At 42.1% G+C, this 25,363-nt stretch overlaps 1 protein-coding gene and 1 pseudogene across 1 annotated transcript; one reads left to right on the top strand and one right to left on the bottom strand.

The window, feature by feature from the left end:
• Window positions 1-25,363, bottom strand: part of LOC105008108 — a 94,867-nt pseudogene that overhangs the window by 22,255 nt on the left and 47,249 nt on the right.
• On the top strand, window positions 22,044-24,854 carry LOC105008107 (aerolysin-like protein). Its single transcript, XM_010867320.5, has 3 exons — window positions 22,044-22,141; window positions 22,845-23,337; window positions 23,981-24,854. The coding sequence occupies exons 2-3, from the start codon at window positions 22,855-22,857 to the stop codon at window positions 24,449-24,451; spliced, it is 954 nt and encodes a 317-aa protein (XP_010865622.4). The 5' UTR covers window positions 22,044-22,141; window positions 22,845-22,854; the 3' UTR covers window positions 24,452-24,854.

Genomic DNA, 25,363 nt, shown 5'->3' with positions numbered 1-25,363 from the left:
CTCCGGTGCCTGTCGAGGCGGCAATCCCCGAACCCGGTGGTGGACACCGGAAGAAGGACTATCGGCTGGCCTCGAAGAGATTCTGGCAAACCATCCGGCGCCTCAGGAGAGGGAAACAGTGCCCTACCAACGCTGTTTACAGTAGAGGTGGGCAGCTGTTGACCTCAACTGAGGATGTCGTCGGGCGGTGGAAGGAGTACTTCGAGGATCTCCTCAATCCCGCTGTCACATCTTCCATTGAGGAAGCAGAGGATGAGGGCTCAGAGGTGGACTCGTCCATCACCCGGGCTGAAGTCACAGAGGTGGTCAAGAAACTCCTCGGTGGCAAGGCACCGGGGGTGGATGAGATCCGCCCTGAGTACCTCAAGTCTCTGGATGTTGTGGGGCTGTTTTGGTTGACACGCCTGTGCAACATCACGTGGTGGTCGGGGACAGTGCCTCTGGGATGGCAGACCGGGGTGGTGGTCCCTCTTTTTAAGTAGGGGGACCGGAGGGTGTGTTCCAACTATAGGGGGATCACACTTCTCAGGCTCCCCGGGAAAGTCTATGCCAGGGTTCTGGAGAGGAGAATACAGCCGATAGTAGAACCTCAGATTCAGGAGGAACAGTGTGGTTTTCGTCCGGGCCGTGGAACACTGGACCAGCTCTATACCCTCTACGGGGTGTTGGAGGGTTCATGGGAGTTTGCCCAACCAATCCACATGTGTTTTGTGGATTTGGAGAAGGCATTCGACTGTGTCCCTTGCGGCATCTTGTGGAGAGTGCTTGGGGAATATGGGGTCCTGGGTCCTGGGTCCTTTGCTAAGGGCTGTCAGGTCCCTGTACAACCGAAGCAGGAGCTTGGTCCGCATTGCCGGCAGTAAGTCAGTTGTTCCCAGTGCATGTTGGACTCCGGCAGGGCTGCCCTTTGTCGCCGGTTCTGTTCGTAATTTTTATGGACAGAATTTCTAGGCACAGCCAGGGGCCGGAGGGTGTCAGGTTTGGGGACCACACTATTTTGTCTCTGCTCTTTGCAGATGATGTTGTCGTGTTGGCCCCTTCTAACCAGGACCTTCAGCATGCGCTGGGACGGTTTGCAGCAGAGTGTGAAGCGGTGGGGATGAAGATCAGTACCTCCAAATCCGAGGACATGGTCCTCAGTCGGAAAAGTGTGGCTTGCCCACTTCAGGTTGGTGGAGAGTGTCTAGGGGTCTTGTTCACAAGTGAGGGAAGGATGGAACAGGAGATTGACAGACGGATCGGTGCAGCTTCTGCTGTAATGCAGTCGATGTATCGGTCAGTCGTGGTGAAGAAAGAGCTGAGCCGCAAGGCGAAGCTCTCGATTTACCGGTCAATCTACGTTCCTACTCTCACCTATGGTCAAGAGCTTTGGGTCATGACCGAAAGGACAAGATCCCGGATACAGGCGGCCTGGAGGGACTATGTCTTCCAGCTGGCCTGGGAACGCCTCGGTGTTCCCCCTGGAAGAGCTGGAGGAAGTGTCTGGGGAGAGGGAACTATGGGCATCCCTGCTTAGACTGCTGCCCCCGCGACCCGGCCCCGGATAAGCGGAAGATGATGGATGGATGGACTATTATTTTGTTTGTTTTTTAGATTACGTTACTGACTGTTGTATAATGCGCAAGAGTTCATTGTGCGTATGTGTAAACCAAACGGTACTGTGTTGCTGCCCGCGTGTGTGTGCGCTGATGTTCCCTCATGTTCTAATGTTATGCCAGTGCGTTCAGATGTAAACCAACAAATAAACAACACGAAGAAGTGATATCTATATTACTCTTAAATAAATGGATGACAACAACATATTGCAAATCGACATGACAGATAGAAATGAAACCTTAACACCAACACAAGCCTGAGGCTGGATGTACACTGCGACCAGAATGAATGAGGAAAACTCCCACTTTGAATAAAACGGTTTACAGTTAATTAATAATTTATTTATTAATTAACTGTAAACAAATTTAGTAAACTCTTTTATGTAGAGACGGAGTCCACCTCCACTCTTTTATGTAGAGACGGAGTCCACCTCCACTCTTTTATGTAGAGACGGAGTCCACCTCCACTCTTTTATGTAGAGACGGAGTCCACCTCCACTCTTTTATGTAGAGACGGAGTCCACCTCCACTCTGAAAATGTAGAGACGGAGTCCACCTCCACTTTGAAAATGTAGAGCTTAAGAAGCATAACCTGTCCATAAAGCTATTGATCCACTTTTACACAGCCATCATCCAGTCTGTTCTCTCCACATCCATCACTGTTTGGTTGGGATCTGCCATGAAACTGGAAAGGAACAGACTACAATGGACAGGCAGAACTGCAGAAAAGATCATTGGTGCCAACATGTCCTCCATCCAGGACTTATACAAAACCAGAGTCAGTAAAAGGGCAGGAAACATCACTACAGACCCATCACAACCTGGATACAACCTGTTCCAGCCCCTCCCCTCTGGTAGGCACTACAGAGCAATGTACGCCAAAACAAACAGACACAGGAACAGTTTCTACCCACAGTCCATCACTCTGATGAAAAGTCAACTTCAGACACTTAGTGTCAGGCACAATCCCTGTATAACAACCCAGTAACTCTGACCCTAACATCCACCTGCCTACTACTTATTTATTTGTCATCTTGTAATTCAGTGTTGTTCATACTGTATATATCATCATGGATGTAGCACAAAATTCTGGGCCCTGTACATAGGCGGTCTCTGAGGGCCCCTCCCCACTTTATTCAAGATTCAAACATTTTTGAGGGCCCCTCTACACATTAGGGCCCTATATACTTAGTACCCCTTTTCCCCCCAGTCCAACGCCCCTGTATATCATATCCACCTACCTCATGTACATTACACCTGCGTACATTACTTATCAGTCAGGGAAAGGATTTGTGTGGCACTTTCAATCGATCAACAACACAAAATATCCCTGGCTTATAGCGTTGAAGGAACATTGTTATTGTGTGTACATTCTTATTTCTTTGGTACATGTAATGTCGTTGATTTGGGCTTTGCGATGTCTATTTGTGTTGCAGCGTCTTGTCATACTGCATAATGGTTCTGTAAATCCTTGATGGTTTCATTCGCAATATATACATGTTTCCGTAATTACTGGTGTTGTAAACCTCTTTTTAAATTGCTTTATTCCACAGTCACTGTGAATATGGGATGGTTACTTCGAATGACAATAGCCTAATAGCCCATAGGATTAGGCCGCCATACATGCTAGGAATATTAGCTTTGTGTCCATCGTGCTGAAGTTACTAATCGTTATTGGTAAGAATAAAGTGCCTCACTTTGAAAATCAAATGCCCGTCCAACACGTTTGTTTTGGTTACTAACCTGTATCGACCTGACTGGTAATATTGAAGACACCTGGTGCCACACTCTAATCAGCTAATTAACTCAAAACACCTGCAAAGGCCTTTATATGGTCTCTCAGTCAATTTCTGTAGGCTACACAATCATGGGGAAGACTGCTGACTTGACAGCTGTCCAAAAGACGACCATTGACACCTTGCACAAGTAAGGCAAGACGCAAAAGGTCATTGCTAAAGATGCTGGCTGTTCACAGAGCTCTGTGTCCAAGCACATTAATAGAGAGGCGAAGGGAAGGAAAAGATGTGGTAGACAAAGTGTACAAGCAATAGGGATAACCACACCCTGGAAAGGATTGTGAAACAAAACCCATTCAAAAATGTGGGGTAGATTCACAAAGAGTGGACTGCAGCTGGAGGCAGTGCTTCAAGAACCACCACGCACAGACGTATGTAAGACATGGGTTTCAGCTGTCGCATTCCTTGTGTCAAGCCACTCTTGAACAAGACACAGCGTCAGAAGCGTCTCACCTGGGCTAAAGACAAAAAGGACTGGACTGCTGCTGAGTTATGTTCTCTGATGAAAGTAAATTGAGCATTTCCTTTGGAAATCAAGTTCCCAGAGTCTGGAGGAAGAGAGGAGAGGCACAGAATTCACGTTGCTTGAAGTCCAGTGTAAGGTTTCCACAGTCAGTGATGGTTTGGGGTGCCATGTTTCTTGTAATGTTTTTGTAATTTATTTAAAAGGGACAATGCACATTATTTAAAAAATTTGGTTTACACTCAAACTGTAAATGCACCAGAGTTAGCTAAAAAGCTATTTTTCTTCTGTAGTCTCTTGGCAGGTCAACACAACATCATGGTACACAAGTAAAAATACATGAAAAACACCTGACAACTTAAGAAACTAGCTAGCTAATAATAAGTAGAATACAAAGATGGGCAGTACCTACTATTGATGAGTACAGTTTTGAGTGTTTTTAATCCATTTCTTGAGTTTGAATTTAAACGATAGGTAGCTGGTGCTCTCTCTGAGTTCAGTAGGGAGAAAGTTCCAATAATTTGAAGCCTGTACAGAGAAGACTGTTTGGCTAAACTTACTTCGCCTATACTGTACAACACAGTCTCCCCTGGTAGCTGCCCTAGTTGCCCTACCACTGCTGTTCTTCTGTTGTACAAATTCACCCAGTGGTGGAGGCGCAAGCCCATGTAAAATTTTAAAAAGGAGGCAGGCATCTAGATAGTGTAAAAAACTGTTAAAATTGAATAAGTTGTATTTAATAATAATATTGCAATGGTGATGACTGATAAGTTTGCTTATAAAGAGTTTCTATTTGTTTAAGAGTTGTGACGTTTGCTTGGGACCAGCTTGTGAAACAATATATGTGTGAAAAAACCATGGCATGCATAAATAGTTTGGCTGCCTCTGATGTTAGATATGGCCTAATGTGTCTGAAGTTAGCCATATTATATCTGATGGTATTAGCCACTTTTTTAACATGCTTTTTAAAAGTTAATTTAGAGTCTAGAATAATATCAAGGTATTTAAAATCGGACACTACCATGATTTCCTCTCCTTCTATAAAAACACCAGCTTGTTGTACACTTGTAGGCCTCTTAGAAAAGAACATACAGACTGTTTTGGTAATGTTAAGATGTAGATCTGACATTTTTAGCCAGGTAGAAACATGCACCAGTACTTCATTTAGTTGCAGCCTGTTGTTTGGTCTTGGTATGCAAATAAATAACCGTATCATCTGCATACATTTGTATATTAACAGATTGACAAACTTTTTTGTTTGACGTAGAATTAAGGCAGTTCTGAAGGCGAAAGGGGGTCAAACACAGTATTAGTATGGTGTTCCTAATAATCCTTTAGGTGAGTGTATAATCACACGTTTTATGAATATATCAATATGCATGCGTAATCACACATTTTAGGGAATATATTAACGAGTGATCCAACAACACTATGAGTTCTTAGATGATGCAGCCCACGCACACACACAGACAGAAAGGCCTCAGAAAACATATGGCCTTGAGATTGAGGCAGTTGGTCTTGACGTTCCATAGGGGTTTACCAGTAACTGTGCAACTCAGCAGAACAGCATCCTGTGTCCAGATATTCATGGCCCTGAAATGTATGGCTTTTTGAGTTCAATGAAAGTGTGACCCCAACATGAACCATGAGATCTTCAAGTTAAGTTAAGGACACTCAGGAAGTGATGAGGGGCAAGAGGTAAACCCCGCCTTAAAGGGGACTTCCAAAGGTGATGGTCATATGGCGCGATGTTTGAAGATTTTGTATAAAAAGCCATGGTCCTGAACATAGAATGTGGGTGTATCTGCAGAAGGGCCTGGCTTTTATGTCTGTCATTGTTCTATGGTTTTCATTAAAGTCTATTGGCTTCACAAGTTCCTGAGTTGAAGTGCTTTTTGTATTAGTCGTTGTGGACTTGGTTTTCCACGACAATACCAAATCTTGATGAAGACAGTGAAAGTCATACATGAGCCCCATTTTTCTTAAGAAATGTGTTCTCCATCCATCCATCTTCTTCCGCTTATCCGGGGCCGGGTCGCGGGGGCAGCAGTCTAAGCAGGGATGCCCAGACTTCCCTCTCCCCAGACACTTCCTCTAGCTCTTCCGGGGGGACACCGAGGCGTTCCCAGGCCAGCCGGGAGACATAGTCCCTCCAGCGTGTCCTAGGTCTTCCCCGGGGTCTCCTCCCGGTGCGACAGGACCGGAACACCTTCCCAGGAAGGCGTTCCGAAAAAGATGCCCAAGCCACCTCAGCTGACCCCTCTCGATGTGGAGGAGCAGCGGCTCTACTCTGAGCTCCTCCCGGGGGACCGAGCTTCTCACCCTATCTCTAAGGGATCGCCCGGCCTCCCTGCGGAGAAAGCTCATTTCGGCCGCCTGTATCCGGGATCTTGTCCTTTCGGTCATGACCCAAAGCTCATGACCATAGGTGAGAGTAGGAACGTAGATTGACCGGTAAATCGAGAGCTTCACCTTGCGGCTCAGCTCTTTCTTCACCACGACAGACCGATACATCGACCGCATTACTGCAGAAGCTGCACCGATCCGTCTGTCAATCTCCCGTTCCATCCTTCCCTCACTCGTGAACAAGACCCCTAGATACTTAAACTCCTCCACTTGAGGCAGGCACTCTCCACCAACCTGAAGTGGGCAAGCCACCCTTTTCCGACTGAGGACCATGGCCTCGGATTTGGAGGTACTGATTTTCATCCCCACCGCTTCACACTCGGCTGCAAACCGTCCCAGCGCATGCTGAAGGTCCTGGTTAGAAGGGGCCAACACGACAACATAGAAGGGGCCAACACGACAACATCATCTGCAAAGAGCAGAGACGAAATAGTGTGGTCCCCAAACCTGACACCCTCCGGCCCCTGGCTGCTCCTAGAAATTCTGTCCATAAAAATTATGAACAGAACCGGTGACAAAATGTGTTCTCTATACAGTAATATTTTGAACTACAAGTTTAAGAAAGCATAATCATGTTAAAAAATTGCATCCTCCGTTATCACATTCCTTATATTCAAAATTCCAAGAATGTAGAGTTTCTTCCACTCTGTGAAGCAGAGCTGTCAGAGAGTTACAGTATACATTGACATTCAGATTTAGACTGATAAGATTTTTGGATTTTTTAACTTTTTGCTTTTTTGTTCTTCGATCGTGATAAGAGTGACATTTCTATGACCATACAGACATTTCAGGATGATCTCAAATTTGGACAGATGGCTTATAGAGTTACAAACAAAAAGCCATATCTCAGATGGGCCAACAAAAAGAAAAGATTAAGATTGGCAAAAGAACACAAACCTGGATAAAGGAAGCACTCTGCCTAGAAGGCCAACACTCCAGAATCACCTCTTCATGGTTGACATTGAGACTGGTGTTTTTCAGGTACTATGGTATTTAATGAAGTTGCCAGTTGAGGATCTCTGAGGCATCTGTTTCTCAAACAAGACACACTAATGTATTTGTCATCTTGCTCAATTGTGCCCTGGAGCCTCCCCCACCTCTTTCTATTCTGGTTAGAGCCAGTTTGCCCTGTCCTGCGAATGGAGAAGTACACAACGTTGTACGAGACCTTCATTTTACTGGGAATTTCTTGCATGGAATAGCCTTCTTTTCTCTGAACAAGAATAGACTGACAACTTTCAGAATAAAGTAATTTCCTTCTGGCCATTTTGAGCCTGTTATATAACTCACAATTGCTGATGCTTCAGATACTCAACTAGTCTAAAGAAGACCAGTTTTATTGCTTCTTTAATCAGTACAATAGTTTTCAGCTGTGGTAACATCATCACAAAAGGGTTTTCTAATGATCAGTTAGCATGTTAAAATATAAACTTAGATTAGCAAACGCCATTGGGACACAGGAGTGATGGTTGCTGACAATGAACCTCTGTACGCTGTGGAAAATTCTTAAATCAAGTAATCAAGTAAAAACTCTTCAGTCGTTAGCATAACATTTATCTATTTCATGTTTAATCGTATATTCAGGAACAAGTATCATGACAAAAGAGTACAAGTACAGAGACCAACGCAGGTGTTTCATGACAGTTGTTCTGATTTTACATTGATAAGGTTCAAGCTTATTTTCTGTTTCAACCGTACAGATGACATCACTAGTTCTTGCTGAATGTACATACATGAATAGTTGCCACCATGATGTAACCTGGAAATGCAAGGTTGGCATACAAACACAGACCCATGATCATACTGACTCAACCAGCAACACTGATCCATGATCATACTGACTCAACCAGCAACACTGATCCATGATCATACTGACTCAACCAGCAACACTGATCCATGATCATACTGACTCAACCAGCAACACTGATCCATGATCATACTGACTCAACCAGCAACACTGATCCATGATCATACTGACTCAACCAGCAACACTGATCCATGATCATACTGACTCAACCAGCAACACTGATCCATGATCATACTGACTCAACCAGCAACACTGATCCATGATCATACTGACTCAACCAGCAACACTGATCCATGATCATACTGACTCAACCAGCAACACTGATCCATGATCATACTGACTCAACCAGCAACACTGATCCATGATCATACTGACTCAACCAGCAACACTGATCCATGATCATACTGGCTCAACCAGCAACACTGATCCATGATCATACTGACTCAACCAGTAACACTGATCCATGATCATACTGACTCAACCAGCAACACTGATCCATGATCATACTGACTCAACCAGCAACACTGAACCATGATCATACTGGCTCAACCAGCAACACTGATCCATGATCATACTGATCACACATGAACATTCCAGATGCTCTGATGTCCTTTCAGGTACTTTTAATGAGCATTATAATGTTCCTTTGCAAGTACGATAGGCATATTACACACATACAGTCATGTGAAAAAATTCAGTTATTCATTAAGAAATGTTCACATATCGATGTCTAATCTTGTTATGTTTATCTATGGAAAAGAAAGTGATCTAATTGCAGGTAAACAGGAAAAAATAACATTGTTTTTCTCATTTAACAAAGGACATCAACATAAATGCATATTTTAACTGAGGAAAAAGTAAGGACACCCTACCCCCCTAATACCTAGTGTTACCCCCTAATACCTAGTGTTACCCCCCTAATACCTAGTGTTACCCCCCTAATACCTAGTGTTACCCCCCTAATACCTAGTGTTACCCCCCTAATACCTAGTGTTACCCCCCTAATACCTAGTGTTACCCCCTAATACCTAGTGTTACCCCCTCAAACCTAGTGTTACCCCCCTAATACCTAGTGTTACCCCCCTAATACCTAGTGTTACCCCCCTAATACCTAGTGTTACCCCCTAAAACCTAGTGTTACCCCCAATACTTAGGGTTACCCCCTAATACCTAGTGTTACCCCCTAATACCTAGTGTTACCCCCTAATACTTAGTGTTACCCCCTAATACCTAGTGTTACCCCCTAATACCTAGTGTTACCCCCTAATACCTAGTGTTACCCCCTTTGGCTGAAATAACTTCAGTGAGATGCTTCTTGTAACCCTCTACCAGTCTCTGACATCAGTCTGAGGAAAGTTTGCCCCACTCCTCAATGAAGAATGCTTTAAACTGTGTGATGTTTGAGGGGTTTCTTGCATGTACAGCCCGTTTTAAGTCACCCCACAGCATCTCAATGGGATTAAGATCTGGGCTTTGACCGGGCCATTCCAGGACTCTCCATTTCTTAATTTTCAGCCAGTCCTTGGTGGATTTACTGGTATGTTTAGGGTCATTGTCATGTTGCAGGGTCCAGTTCCGCTTCAGCTTAAATTTTCAAATTCTCACATGTTACTCAAGCACCCTCTGATACACTTTAGAATTAATGATGGATTCTATGCAGAGATGGGGACAAGTCACACATGGTCAAGTCCAAGCAAGTCTCAAGTCTTAACCATCAAGTCTCGAGTCAAGTCTCAAGTCACAGTTCAGATAAATCAAGCAAGTCAAGTCAAGGGATCACCCTAAGCAAGTCAAGTCGAGTCCTTATAAGTTTCAAGTCCAGTCAAGTCACAGTACTAAAGAGATGAACACACACACACACACTGTCCTCTGTTTCTGACGTGCGCTCGGTGCGAAGCTCGATTTCAAAATCAAATACCGTTCCGTCTCTGGTTAGAATCCTGCTGCGTCCATAGCAACGCGCTGTTTTTCATTGCAACGGTCTGTTATCAAGAAATAACACGCATTCTGCACTGGAATTCAGCCAATCCATGTAATAAGGGCTAATAATAACAACCTTATAAACTAATTATTGTGACTGAAAAACTGCTTAATATGTAATTACGCTGTAATTATTCTTGTCTGTATGAGGAAAACTATAAAACCGTTCGAAATGTTTAGGTGCTAGTAATCACATCGGCGCCTCCATGTTAGCCTTTCATTTAGTAAAGTTATCTGTTATGGTGTAAGCACAATGCTTTTTAGTTTCCACGCGCAGTCCACAAACACTTGAAAATGCGCACATTTAATACAGACATTATAGCCTACGTGTAATAATATACATGCCCGCTCATTTTAAGATGCCCATCAACAGTAAAATTCAGGCTATGCCACTGTTATAGTCAAATTCCCTTACATCTATTTAACAGACGTATTCAGTAAGGATAATGGTCACATTTCTAACAAGAAAAAAACAAACAATATGGAACCAAGGCCAAATTATGACAAACAAAATATTAATTCATTACTTTAGTAACTTAATCGTTATAGATCTTAGTGAAACTCAATATAAAGAGATTACTTTCTTACCTTTCCTTGTGGTTCTTAAAATGACGAATGAAATTTGACGTTTTTGCATATTTAGCATCTGGCAAATCTTTTTTTATTCACACGTTCCAGTTCAAAGTCCTTGTATCCAAACGATACTATTTGTGGAGCTCCACTAACGTTACTGTCCGCCATGTTTGGCGCGGTTTGAATTGTGCAGCGTTAAAGGCACATACGCTGATTAGTGTTGCTGATGTCACAACATATAAAATAATTGTATTGCTGTTTGTTTATTATAATTTCAAGTCATTGTCAGTCTTCCACTTCAAGTCAAGTCAAGTCTCAAGTAACTTGTTCTCAAGTCAAAGTCCTGTTCTTTGTCTACGTTCTCTCTGGCAAACTTCAGTCTGGCCTTAGTGTTTCTCTTGGAAAGTAAAGGTTTCGTCCTTGCACACCTCCCATGAAGATTAAACTTGTGCAGTCTCTTTCTGATTGTAGATGCATGCACTTACAGATCAACGGTCGCCAGACCCTGCTCTAGGTCCCGTGATGACATTTAAGGGTTTTGGAGACATTATTTTAGCATCTTGCTGTCTTCTCTCGGGGTGAACTTGCTTGGACGGCCAGACCTGGGCATGTTGGCAGTTGTTTTGAATGTCCTCCACTTTTACACTATTTACAGTGGCTGCTTTCAAACTCTTTTGAGATCTTTTTAAATCCCTTACCTGACTCATACGCTGCAACAATCTTCTTTCTGAAGGCCTCAGACAGGTCTTTCGATCTCACCATGGTGTTCACTGTCACGTCAACAGTCAGGACACAACAAACTGAATGTCTGAGATTTAAATAGGGCAAACCTCCTTCAAAATGCTGATGTGATACACCTGTGTGTGATTTCAGCCATTTTAAGTGGGACAAAATATGGGGGTGTCCTAATTTATTCCTTACCAGAAATTGCATGTTTATTTTATTACATTTTACAGAAAGTTTTAAAAATTATTTCCTTCAGTTTTAGTTGTTTCATTATATTACTTGAATCTCTTAGTATTGTTAAAATTTATATTAAATATCCATATGTCTAAATATGTTAAAAAACACAAATATTTTCATAGGGTGTCCTAGTTTTATCACATGACTGTATGTATCTATAATACTCTTTCAAAAGTGATGCTAGCAAGTGTACCGCTTGTATAACAGCTGTCCCCTCCAAATAACTCAACACACAGCCATTAATGTCTAAACCGCTGGCAACAAAATTTAGTTCATCCCTAAGTGAACATTTCCAAATTGGGCCCAAAGTGTCAACATTTTGTGTTGCCACCATCATTTTCCAGCACTGCCTTAACCCTTTTGGGCATGGAGTTCACCAGAGCTACCGGGCCACTACGCTTGATTGAGCTTGCAGGTCCCGACCGACCATAAGTTGTTGGAACGTGAGAAAGCAAGGCAGCCCCTGTCCAAACCTTCCATCCATTAAACAGCACAAGTCATACGATTAAGGTTTTATCAGGACGGAATGTTAAAGAAATGTCCATTTCATTAGAAAAGTACAGAACAATTACTTATTACATAAAGACTATACCCTTTCTTTCACACCCTCAAATGTATATATTGTGGTTCTCTAAATATTATATATATGGAGTAGTATATGACTATGCACAAGATTAAACATGTTTTGCATTGAGCAAGTCAGTTATCCCCAATCAGGTTTTGCTGATAAAAGGCCACTGATTCATTAGTTTTCCATGTGGAGTGGAACTAATGTTCTCACTGTGTATGTTTTGTTAAACTGTCTAGGTCTTTATGGTGTGTGTGATGTTCTGTGTAAATAACAGGGCAATTGCTCTGTGTTTGTAATGACAGGGCTGTGGGTTTGATTCCCACAGTGGAGCTAATTAACAATCTTCAAATAATGTGTTGAAAGAAGTTAGGGTTTTTGGAAAATCAAAGAAGATGAAACTTTCTAGTTCTTTTGGTCACATTGGGGTATTTCAGAAAGCAGGGTTAACATACTCTGAGCTTAAACCACAACTCTGGGTAGACTGACTCTGAGTCAAATTCAGAATGACAATTAGTTCAGTCAACTCTGATTTAAGTAAACCCTGAGTAAAGCATGTGCATTAGGAGATAAAAAGCCCTTATCAGTGGAACTCAGATAACATGATTCACCCAGGACAACAAGTGAAAAAGGGCTTGAACCCAATTATCATTAAACATTTATATAGTGTGTGTGTGTAATATTTATGCGGTTATGCAGATGCAACCCAACAGGCACATAACGTACTTGGCAGCAACTGAAGATTAAAGATAAAAATATAATTAAATAACCTAATTAAACAGATTCAGTGGCAATATTGAACAGAAAGTAAGATTTAAACAAAAAGTTTTAAAATGTAACACCTAAAATGCCTTTAAGCATTCAAGTCTAAATAACTGGACATGTTGAAATTGGACGTCCATTATAGGCAATAGAAAAAAGGGAACAGGGACAGGGTCCAAACAGATGGAGTCCTACAGAAGCTGTAGAGATGCCTTCAGTCAAAACAGGTGGAGATCCACAACCACCACACAGAGGCTGTAGAGATGCCCTCAATCAAAACAGGTGGGGGTCCACCACCACCACTACCAGAGGCTGTAGAGATGCCCTCAGTCAAAACAGGTGTAGGTCCACCACCACCACCACACAGAGGCTGTAGAGATGCCCTCAGTCAAAACAGGTGTAGGTCCACCACCACACAGAGGCTGTAGAGATGCCCTCAGTCAAAACAGGTGGGGGTCCACCATCACCACCACACAGAGGCTGTAGAGATGCCCTCAGTCAAAACAGGTGGGGGTCCACCACCACCACTACCAGAGGCTGTAGAGATGCCCTCAGTCAAAACAGGTGTAGGTCCACCACCACCACCACACAGAGGCTGTAGAGATGCCCTCAGTCAAAACAGGTGTAGGTCCACCACCACCACCACACAGAGGCTGTAGAGATGCCCTCAGTCAAAACAGGTGTAGGTCCACCACCACACAGAGGCTGTAGAGATGCCCTCAGTCAAAACAGGTGTAGGTCCACCACCACCACCACACAGAGGCTGTAGAGATGCCCTCAGTCAAAACAGGTGGGGGTCCACCATCACCACCACACAGAGGCTGTAGAGATGCCCTCAGTCAAAACAGGTGTAGGTCCACCACCACCACCACACAGAGGCTGTAGAGATGCCCTCAGTCAAAACAGGTGTAGGTCCACCACCACACAGAGGCTGTAGAGATGCCCTCAGTCAAAACAGGTGGGGGTCCACCATCACCACCACACAGAGGCTGTAGAGATGCCCTCAGTCAAAACAGGTGGGGGTCCACCATCACCACCACACAGAGGCTGTAGAGATGCCCTCAGTCAAAACAGGTGTAGGTCCACCATCACCACCACACAGAGGCTGTAGAGATGCCCTCAGTCAAAACAGGTGTAGGTCCACCACCACACAGAGGCTGTAGAGATGCCCTCAGTCAAAACAGGTGGGGGTCCACCACCACCACCACACAGAGGCTGTAGAGATGCCCTCAGTCAAAACAGGTGTAGGTCCACCACCACCACACAGAGGCTGTAGAGATGCCCTCAGTCAAAACAGGTGTAGGTCCACCACCACCACACAGAGGCTGTAGAGATGCCCTCAGTCAAAACAGGTGTAGGTCCACCACCACCACACAGAGGCTGTAGAGATGCCCTCAATCAAAACAGGTGTAGGTCCACCACCACCACACAGAGGCTGTAGAGATGCCCTCAGTCAAAACAGGTGGGGGTCCACCACCACCACTCACAGAGGCTGTAGAGATGCCCTCAGTCAAAACAGGTGTAGGTCCACCAACACCACTACCAGAGGCTGTAGAGATGCCCTCAGTCAAAACAGGTGGGGGTCCACAACCACCACACAGAGGCTGTAGAGATGCCCTCAGTCAAAACAGGTGATGTATTGCTGAAAGCATCTCTGGAAGAAGCTCATCGGACCCAACAACACCCCAAGACACAAGAGCCTACAGTGGATAGAAAAAGTCTACAAACCCCTGTTAAAATGCCAGGTTTTTGTGATGTACAAGAATGAGACAAAGATAAATCATGTCAGAACTTTTTCCACTTTTAATGTAACCTATATTCAATTGAAAAATAAGCGGAAATCTTCGAGGGAAGATAGTGTGACCATAAGTGTGTCTTGGTAGAAGTTGTGTGTGTGTGTGTATGTGTGTGTGTGGAGGGGGCTAATAAGCTACTGGTGTAGTTACTGTCCATTCTAAAGTATTGTAACCAACCGTATGGGATGGGCTGAAGGCATAGTGACTGAATGAGTCCTATTTGAGTTCTAGGTTTATCCGGTTGTCACGGTAACAGGAAAGGGGGGTGCACAGTGTTTCTGGGGGATATATAGCAGCTGAATTGAGACCTTTCATTCTCTCTCCAGTGTGCCTCAGCCCAAGACGTTCTGCGTTACTTAATACTAACTATAGTGTTTCAAGGCTAGGTTTATTGTTTTGTGCAGCTCCCTAATACCCACTTGTGTAGTGTTCTACTAAAACGCCATTCTGTAGTAACTAAGATTCACTCTCCTTGCCTTATTTGGAGCTAGCTAAACTAGAGGGTCGGGAAACCCGTAAATGCCACAATATTGTGGTTACTGTCCCTTTAAAAATATTGTGGTCACTCCTGGTTATTATTTTGAATTGTCAGTGGCAAAAGTAATTTGACATTCCTACTGACGAATTGCTTAAAGATGTTTGAATAATGGTTCTTGAAATGAATGTTTACATTGTTTCTATTGGCTGATTTAATTTTTTGTATCTATAACATTTTAACATTGTGCCAACCAACCCCATGATGTGTGCCAACAAACCCTGTGATGGAGCTGGTTGGCACAAATGCACAACATGACTTAAATCACAAATCACCTAATTTTAGAAAATATTTCTGTATATTAAAACATATTTATTTATAGCTGAACCCTCTATCAGGGGTATTCAATTAAAATGTTAAGGGATCCTGTCACTAAAATGTCCTTCACATCAAAGGTCCAAACCATCATAATGAGGTCGACAGTCATGCTCTGGCTGTTGAAGGAGGTCTTTGGCTGCAGGACGCTTGTTTCTCCTTGTGGACCACACTTCAGTCAGTTGTTATTGTGTAGATTATGACCCCCGCAGTGGTTCTCAAAGTGGGGTCATGACCCCCGGGGGGTCACGAGATGCTTTTGGGAGGTCGCAAGATGATTTCTATAATAAATACATTAACAAAATAAAAGGAATATTTTTTATAAACCTGAAAAATATATACTATACTATACATAAAAGGCAATACAACTAGTGTTGACAAAATTTTAATTTACGTTGTCGTCACAGAATGAGAATTGGTTTGTTGAAACTGTTGTGTGAGTGGAGGCCAAGATGGAGATGTTCCATGCTGTCACGCTGCCACTGTAGTCCTCTAGCTCTTCAGAGAATTGCATTTTAACAGGCGTTGTATTTTACAATGTCCATATACAGTGGGAGAACAAGTATTTGATACACTGCCGATTTTGCAGGTTTTCACACTTACAAAGCATGTAGAAGTCTGTCATTTTTATCATAGGTACTCTTCAACTATGAGTGATGGAATCTAGAGTCCAGAAAATCACATTGTATGATTTTTAAGTAATTAATTAGCATGTTATTACATGACATAAGTATTTGATCACCTACCAACCATTTTGTACTAACTGGAGTCGATTTAGGGTTTTCTGACCTACCCCCAGGTACAAGGAATTACAGTAACCCAGCAGAGACGTAATAAATACATGGATAACTTTCTCAAAGTCCCTCGGAGGAAGATAGACCTTAAACTTTGTCAAAAGTCTTAGCTGAAAGAAGCTAGATTTCCCTACTAGACTAATTTGCTTATTGAGTTTGAAGGAGCTATCAAAGATAAAACCGATATTCTTAACAAATGGTCAACTATAAGAGGCTAGAGGGCATAGGGTACCAAGAGAATCACCCAGCAAGTTACCTCATCCACACATAAGAATCTCTGTCTTACTTTCATTTAAAGTAAGAAAGTTTAGCTTCAACCAGATTTTGATGTCCTTTAAGCAGTCTAAGATAGGCTGTACAGAGTCTTTAGATGTTGTTTGAATCGGCATGTAAATTTGTACATCGTCGGCAATGAATAAAAGGAGATAGTGTTTCTTAAAAATTTACCCCAAGGGTAACATAGAGTGAAAAAAGGATGGGGCCTAAAATGGAGCCTTGGGGGACCCCAAAAGTAAGAAGTGCCATGGTTGATGAAAATTCGGCTAGGTGGACCGAATAACTCCCATCAGTCAGGTATGACTCTAACCATTTCAGGACAGTTCCTTTGATGCCAATGGACTGTTCAAGGTGATCGAAGACGGAGCAGAAGGGTCTAGGGCGGAGGAAGTCGGTAATTTGTTTAGAGCAGCAATCTTTCCAATATATATATATATTTTCAATCCTCACACAGTTTGGCTGAACAATACAAGCCGCCCTACTGGGGTTTATCAGAGAGTTGAAGAGAATCTGAGGCCTATGATTATGTTACATACAAGGTTTGATATAAATTGTGCTTTTGCAGCTTTAACAGCTCTCTGATAGTTAGTACAACAGTCACGTAGCATTCCTAGGGAAACCTGAAGTTTATCCTTTATCCATTTTCTTTCAGCTCGTCTAAGTGAACGTCTGAGAGTGCAGGAACTGTCATTTGGCCAAGGCTCTAAAGATGGCTTTGAGCGTTTAGATTTGAGTCTAAGATATCAGTGCAAGTGGAATGCATGAGAGTAGTAAAATCATCAGCGCTAAGAGCACAGCTGTCATATAGATTACACAACAAAGACTTGTTAAAAGCATTAGAAAAATGCAACGAAGTTTAGGGGTTAATCTCATGCAATTTACATGCAGGAACAGATTTGTCTGCCTTAGAGCAGGGAACTGTGACAGTGAACAAAACAGGCAGGTGATCTGATATACAAATATCACACATTTCAGTGACGTGGACACACAAACCGTAAGACAACACAAGGTCCAGTGTGTACCCTTTATCATGTGTCGGATCAGTCACTGACTGAACGAGATTTAAGGAGTCTATAAGACTCGTAAAATCCTTGACCAAAGGCCTATTTTCACAGCAAACATTTATTAATATTACCAACATTTATAAAACTATCGTAATCCAACATAATCACCGCCAAAAAGGTGGACAATACACCACCGCGCACAGTTCGGGAAATGGTTGAACTCAAACAATTGCAGTTCAAACCTAACGAAACTGTCAGAAGGAGTCTGCCGGCATTTGAAAGTGGAATTTAATACAGATGCTAGCCCACCACCTCTGCCAGTAGTCCTAGGGGAGCTGAGGAAATTACACTCCGGAGGAAGAAGTTCTGAGAGAGGAGAAAACTCACCAGCATGGAGCCAGGTCTCCATTAAAAACTAGAGGTCCAAATCACAAGTAGTATAAACAGGATTTGAACAGGAACGTCTTATTTGCTAGTGATCTAGCATTAATCAGAGCCTTGCACAGCACACACTCCCCACTGATCCGTGAAGGGGCACGGTTCAGAGGACGAAGGTTCCCGTGATCCATGCCGCCTCTGCTGGCCCGTGTTCGCCGGATTGGGGGAGCCTCAGCCAGTAGACTCGGAATGACAGGTCGGATCCAGCGGCCTCTGGAATCCAGTAGACACCTGACTGCAGGAACACAGTACCATCCACCGCCAGGATCAGTCGCATAAGTCTCGCCAGCACACCTCCCGCTTTCCCAGTCTCTTCAAGCGTTTCTTAAAACGATTTTTACGGGAGTAGGCACAGGTTAGGCAGCGCAGGTCTACAGGTAAATTAGATGTGAAGGGAGGGAGATCTGGAATTTTCTCTGCCAAGTTATGCTTTAGCAGCAGCAATTCAACTGTGTCTGGGATGCTAAAAGAGCTTAGCGATCATAAACTAATAATGCAGAGACATTACAACGACAAATACATATAAACAAAGCAACAGCAAACAATACTGATTAGACGATTCCACTGGCGCCATCTTGAATCAGGTGTTCTCCTTCTTATACTGTGTATTGCCCCCTTTAGCATCAATGACAGCGTGCAGTCTATTGTAATAGTTGTCTATGATGACATTCATTATTGCAGGTGATATAGCTGCCCATTTGTCTTGGCAAAATGCCTCCAGGTCATGCAGTCTTTGGTCGTCTTGCATGAACCGCATGTTTGAGATCTCCCCAGAGTAGCTTGATGATATTAAGGTCAAGAGAATTTCAATTTAAAAAGCCACAGGTGTGGGAGATTCACCTTTAATTGCCATTTTCACCTGTGCGTGTGTCACCTTGTGTATCTGAAACAAGGCCAAACATTCAAGGGGATGTGAACTTTTGATCAGGGCCATTTGGATGAGTTCTGTTATCATCAAGATTTAAAAAGGAGCCAAACAACTATGTGATAAAAAAAAAAAGCTTCATATGATCACTATCCTTACATAAATTACAGTTTTTTTGCATGATCAGTCATATTTTCAATATAAATGCCAACATTTCCACATTTCTGCCAGTGTTAATGTTGAACCCTGGAGTATGTCCTGTCTTATTATCAAATAAGCCACGGGAATGCTGTCTCTAACATTCTGGTGTCCTGTTTAACCATAGAAAGATATTAGCCCTTATACTTCAGGACTGCCTTAGGCCCTGTCCTCCTGGTTGAGTTGCAGATCAAGTTGCTACTTGATGACTGCTGCCATTGCCCACACGTCACCTGGTCGTCCCTGTTCTAAGTTTCTACCCTACTAGGGAGTTCTCTTGCCCCTGTGCACACTCCACAAACAAAAACCTAAACAATGATCAGCCTGTTTCTAAACTCTCTTGTCTAGCTAAAATCATGAGTCCCTAGTAAATAAATTGCTAAGACTTTTTTGTAGAAAATAAATGTACAATTTAAAATATACACCAGTCAATGTTCATACCTGGTCCAAGCACCATTGTCTAGTTCAGTGGTTCCCAAACCTCTCCTGGGGCCCTCTCAGCCATCTCACAGTTTTAGTTCTGGACTATAGCTCACCTGATTCAACAGGTAAGGGTTTGTTAATTAGTTAATAAGTTGATTCAGGTGAGCAAGCTCTGGGATACATCTAATAGATGGAATGGCTGGGGGGCCCCAGGAGAGGTTTTGGAACCACTGGTCTAGTTAACAGGAAACACTGTGTCACACTTTTAATTGATCTACCAAAAGCTTTTGACACGGCTGATCACACGTTTCTCATTCAAACATGATCATGAATGGGCCCAGAGCAGGCTGATATAACTGGTTTGATAACTTAAATGACTGATCTCAGTGTTTACTCACAGAAGAAGTTAAATCAGATTTTTTTTAATATATCAAAGGGCTCCACAAGGATCAGTCTCTTTTTTAAAACCTATCAATATAGTTTATCATAGTGCATTACACTTTACTACAGGTGGGTGTTTCTGTACACATCATTGTTCAGGATGTCTCCTTCATGCATTTCTAGGCTTACCTGTATAAACTACTAGCATACATTACTTCTCTGCAGAAATAAAAATGATCAAACACAGCCTCAGGTAACTCTAGAGATCCCTTCAATCTCCACTGAGTTAGGTAGATCAGCTTTTAGTTTTTCTGCATATTACAATTGGAAAGAATTATTGTGAACCAAATTATTTGGGGCCTCTAGTGCAATTCAAAAGTATGTTTGAGGACTTTTTTCATGAAGTATATGTTCATAATGGCTTGTAGTGAAAACTGAATCCTTGGGCCAAATATGAATCTAGGTTGAACCTTTAAGGCCTGAGAGTGACTCAGACCAACATACAGCTCTACTAGTTATCTTGCATTGCAACTAGACCATTACTCAGTGACACAATGCATTTGTAAAGAGTTTAACCTTTGTCCATCCTACTTTCAGAAAGGTATTTTTTTGCACACTTTTCGGTCTTAACATTATGATAACATTCATGAGGTATATCAAAGAAGTCTCAAGACGCTAAAATATTTTGTTGTGAAACTAGCAGATATCTATAGCTCAAGACGCCATCTTCTGAGGTAGCATGAGACACATTTTAAAATGACCCCCCTAGAGGTTTGCAAGTGTGAAAATTATATGGAGATTTGTTTCCCAGGAAGGGACCTGCATGAATAAGAAACATGAAGACCACAATTTTCAAGGAATGCTGCTTGAGCACATTTTGCTAGATTGATGAGATAACTGAAACTTAAAAATGGCTTGTGTGTATAGGTAACAAAAATTGGTAGCATTTAATAAAGTTGTTATGCATTACAGAACTTGTAATGTATTAGCTAATAGGACAAATGACAATTTCTATTAAGAAACACAAGCTAGTTTTTGGTTCCAGGTTCTTAAGATGGATAACTTTTACTCTAAGAACGTTGGTGGAATTGGATTATGGGCAATTTTAAAGATGATTTCGAGTCAACAAATTAATGTTAATTAACAGGCTTGACCATTGTCCTGTAGTTAGACCCAAGATATACATCTGTAACACATTAACGTATAAGCAGACACAGTTTGTAGGGTAGAGCAGAAATTAATACATTATATAAAAATGGCTATAGTAAATAATAAAGAATCATTACATTTTTAAATAAGCAAAGAATTGCCATTATTGGTGACTTGAATGATCATAAGACAACACAAGGTTGTCTTGAATGATCTGTGAAGACACCATTAATACTGAACAATACAGACAGGTTGTGGAGCAACATATGTTGCCATCCAGATGATGTATTTTTCTGGGAAGTCCTTGCTTATTTCAGCCAGACATTCCCAAACCAAAGACTGCATGTATTACAACAGCATGACTCCAAAGTAAAAGGGGCAAAAATTGCCTGCCTGCGGTCCAGACCTGTCACCCATTGAAAATATTGGTACAATCACAGTTTCAACATTTGATATGTTGTCTTTGTATTATTTTCTATTAAATATAGGGATAAATGAGTTGCGTTTCATTTCATTCTGTTTTTATTAGCATTTTAAGCAGCGTGACACATTTTTTGGAACAGGGTTGTACAAGTATAAGACTGTGAATGGGACTGGACATATGGTAATTGTGTGAAAGTTCATTACTGAACCAGGAAGAACATTTTTATTCCTGAGGTAATGACACTAAAGAGAACCTATATAATTAATTTCAACCTATTTCCATTTATGCTACATGAGCATATCTTTGTTCAGAAATACATGAGTGAAAACATGCAGCTGCTGTTGAGGAGTTATTTCAATGTACGTTTATTTCAGTAATGTCATAATAACCTCATCATCAATCTTTGTGGACGGGTGCAGACTTGACTGAAAGTAGAACTGCAAACCAAATAAGGTTGGAGAAACAAAGTGTTTTGTCCTAAAAAGGTGTGGCTCACATTCACCTCCAACCCTCTTTATCTGTATAAATAGGTGTGTGTTTCCACTTACAAACCACATCTACTGAAGGACCTCTGCACTAGAGAATCCAATCTGACACTGCTCTCTTGGTTTGCTTGTTTCAGGTTGAAAGGTGATTAAAGTCCTGCAATTCAGATAGCTGATTTTTTAACGGGTCACGGACAATTTTTAAATGCTGTAGTTTTGATGCTCTATTTTTGATGCTCTTTTGTTGATGCTCTAGTGTTGCAGTAACATGTTTTTTCGAATTTTAGTTTGGTGCTTGATGGTCGTTAAATTTTTTACCATCTTGCTAAAACTAGATTGAATTTGATCTTGTTGACCTTAGTCTGGATGTCTGAAAACAGTGTAGACTTAATGCCACTGTCACTGATGGGCTGAGATGATTGCCAAGCCTGTGTGTGACAGGGTTACTGACTGCTATGGTATAACTGCAGTTTGATCCAACCCAGCCAGCTCAATATTTAGTGTTGCATGGTAAAAATGTATTAGCTGTATTGTTTTATGTTACTGGATACATGACAATGGACAACACTGATTTGAGATAACGTTACTTAAATCATAGTGCCTAAATGTGGGTCTTTATATAAAGCATCTGACACAATGTTTATTGTGCCTTATGTGACACAAAAAGTAATATATCAAATAATTTATAAAGAAAAAAGTGATGTTGTATCACACATAAAGGCAAAATGTTCATGTCTAGTTGCTCATGAGGGTAGTTCTTTATTTATTTTAATGTAAAAAAAAAAATCTGAATCTTTTTAGTTGCAGTAAGAGGATACATGAATGTATGATGAACATTTCTGTTTCAGGTTACCCAACATGGCAACTTTACTGTATCTCATCGGTGGACAAGGTGGAGGTCCATTTGAACTCACTGGAAGGGACAATGGTGCCACCCTCAAGAAGATTGGAGTGGCAGTGGAAGGTTGGCAGATCAAAGCTGTGCGGGCAGAGCTGACCGACGGGCGTGTGAAGACCTTTGGAGAAGCGAACACTTTCAGTGAGTTTGAGTTCAGCCTTGGTGAGCGCATCACCAAGCTTTCCCTGTGGGGGAACGGTGCTGGGACGCGTCTGGGTGGCATCAGGTTCTGGACCAGTACGGGCCGGGAGTTCTTTCAGCATATGAATAGCTGGCCCCTGAAGACTGAGTACTCCATCGACGTGGGGTCTGGGGTCTGTCTGGGGCTGCAGGGAAATTGTGGCGCTGACATCGACTGCATGGGCTTCCTCTTCATCAGCCCCATCAGGACGTCTGTGCTAACCGACATGCACTATCCTAACCTGGCCATGTTCACACCTCAGGTGAGTGCCACTCATACAGTCAGAATATGGCAGGATCAGTGGGCCAATACCTTTCAATTAAAAGGTTTCTTTATTCACTCAGAAAAGCAACTGAAATGGGATACATTTTATGCATGAAAAGCACCTGTTCTCATAGTCCATAACTTTTGACTCTGATAGAAACATCTATATTGAAAATGAGGCATTATGGAGGTTGTGTCCAGGACAGAAATTGCCATGAATTTTTCCATTTTCCTTCAGTATCTCTGACAATATCATCTGTTATACCCATATTTCAAAGAGCAGATTCATCTCCTATGTGTTTTGGGGCCAATTTATATTGTCAACTGCAGACACTATTCAGCATTAAAATGATCCTCTTTCTCTTGTTTATTCAAGGTGAAAAAAGAAATACTTGTTCTAGTAAAATGCTTGTTGGCCCACTTTGCATTCCATACAGGAAAACTTGTTGTGTCCTGTCCACTGAATAAACGTTATACTTTGATATGGGTCAACACAAACAACATACACAAGAGAGCACACAGAAATATATCTGTCATTTATGTATGTTTTTAATGTTTTTTAATGTACTGCTTCTTAATTATTACTGAAGAATAATTTTTGGTCTATGTGTATGTGGGTTGTGGTTGTGTGTTTATTGTAGGTGAGAAAAGAATATATAAAATCGGTGTCTTATCACAACAACACCACTGCGCCTCAAGATCAGACCATTCAGTACAGCAGGTCCGTGACCAAGAAATCCTCCTGGACCACCACCAATAAGATTGAGTCCACCCTCAGTGTGTCTGTTCAAGCAGGGATCCCAGATCTGGCTGAGGTGTCTACTGGGTGGAGCTTGACCGTGGGACACGAGCAGTCCTCCTCAATGTCCAATGAGGAGACCATAACAGAAGCAGATAACACCACTGTGAAGATCCCTCCAGGGAAGACCGTGACCGTTGAGATGTCAGTGGGACGAGCAGTCATCGACCTCGCCTACTCAGCCGTAGTGAAAGTCACATGCCTGAATGGTAGCGAGCTGGTCTTCCCATCTACCGGGAACTACAATGGTGTGACTTACACTTCAGTGAATGTAAACACCACTGAGTCTGATAAAGTTATGAATGTCAAATAAGATGTATTAACATCTTACTGTGCACAGTTTCATATTGATTGCAAAAGATTGATTTGATTGCTAATGCAGAGTCCAGTGAACTTGCTGAGGGAATGATTGTCACAGATAAATGAATCATCATTATAAACCTGTTTGTGTTTCCATGTCTCTCCTTAGAACTTAAACGTAAAACCAAATATAATATGACTGAAAGAATCCTTGCAAGTTTTAACCCTTTTGTTGAGAATATGTTGGTGAGGTTTAGCAACTTCCAGAATTTGTCAATGATTTTACAAACATGATCAACAATATCAGAACTGTATGATCTTGGCTAGTTTGATTTGTGGAGCCTCCACACACATTTTTAATTAAAAAGGCTTAGCTGCTCTAAGACAGTAATAAAGTGAAATATCTCCACAAAGTGGATTAATCTGTGAGTTGATTTCCCTTGTGCTCAAGTTCAACTATGTTTCCTTTGAAAGGGATATTACAAAAGGATCCACTTTGTCCTCAAACTATGTTCATTTACACATTAACTATTCTAAGCCCAAGTTCATCTACAACAAACGAATGAATGCTTACTTCTATACTCCAAGGTTCTCAAAAATGGTCATGGCATTTTCTGTTTGTACTGAAACTGAACGAGAACTCCATGATTGTTATTGTTATTGTCAAGTTGCAAACTTGGGAAGGGTTGTGCGCATGCGACCGGCAGGGAGAGTCAGTGAGAGTGTGTGAAAGTTTGGTGTGGAAACTTTTAGAGCTTTCGTGTTTGTGTTTCTCTTCTTATTTTATTGATAAAGTTCTTACGGGTCCGGTTTATAGAGCCGTTTATGTACGCGCGTATACACAATGGATTTTAGAATTTTTTCTGTCCTCTGGACGCTCTTCCTTGGATTGATTATCTCCGACTTCGTCAAAGGAGCTGTCAGC

Source organism: Esox lucius, chromosome 20 (assembly GCF_011004845.1).
Source record: "Esox lucius isolate fEsoLuc1 chromosome 20, fEsoLuc1.pri, whole genome shotgun sequence".
NCBI lineage: Eukaryota > Metazoa > Chordata > Actinopteri > Esociformes > Esocidae > Esox > Esox lucius.
Note: the sequence above shows the minus strand (reverse complement) of the source record. Positions and strands in the feature narration are given on the sequence as shown.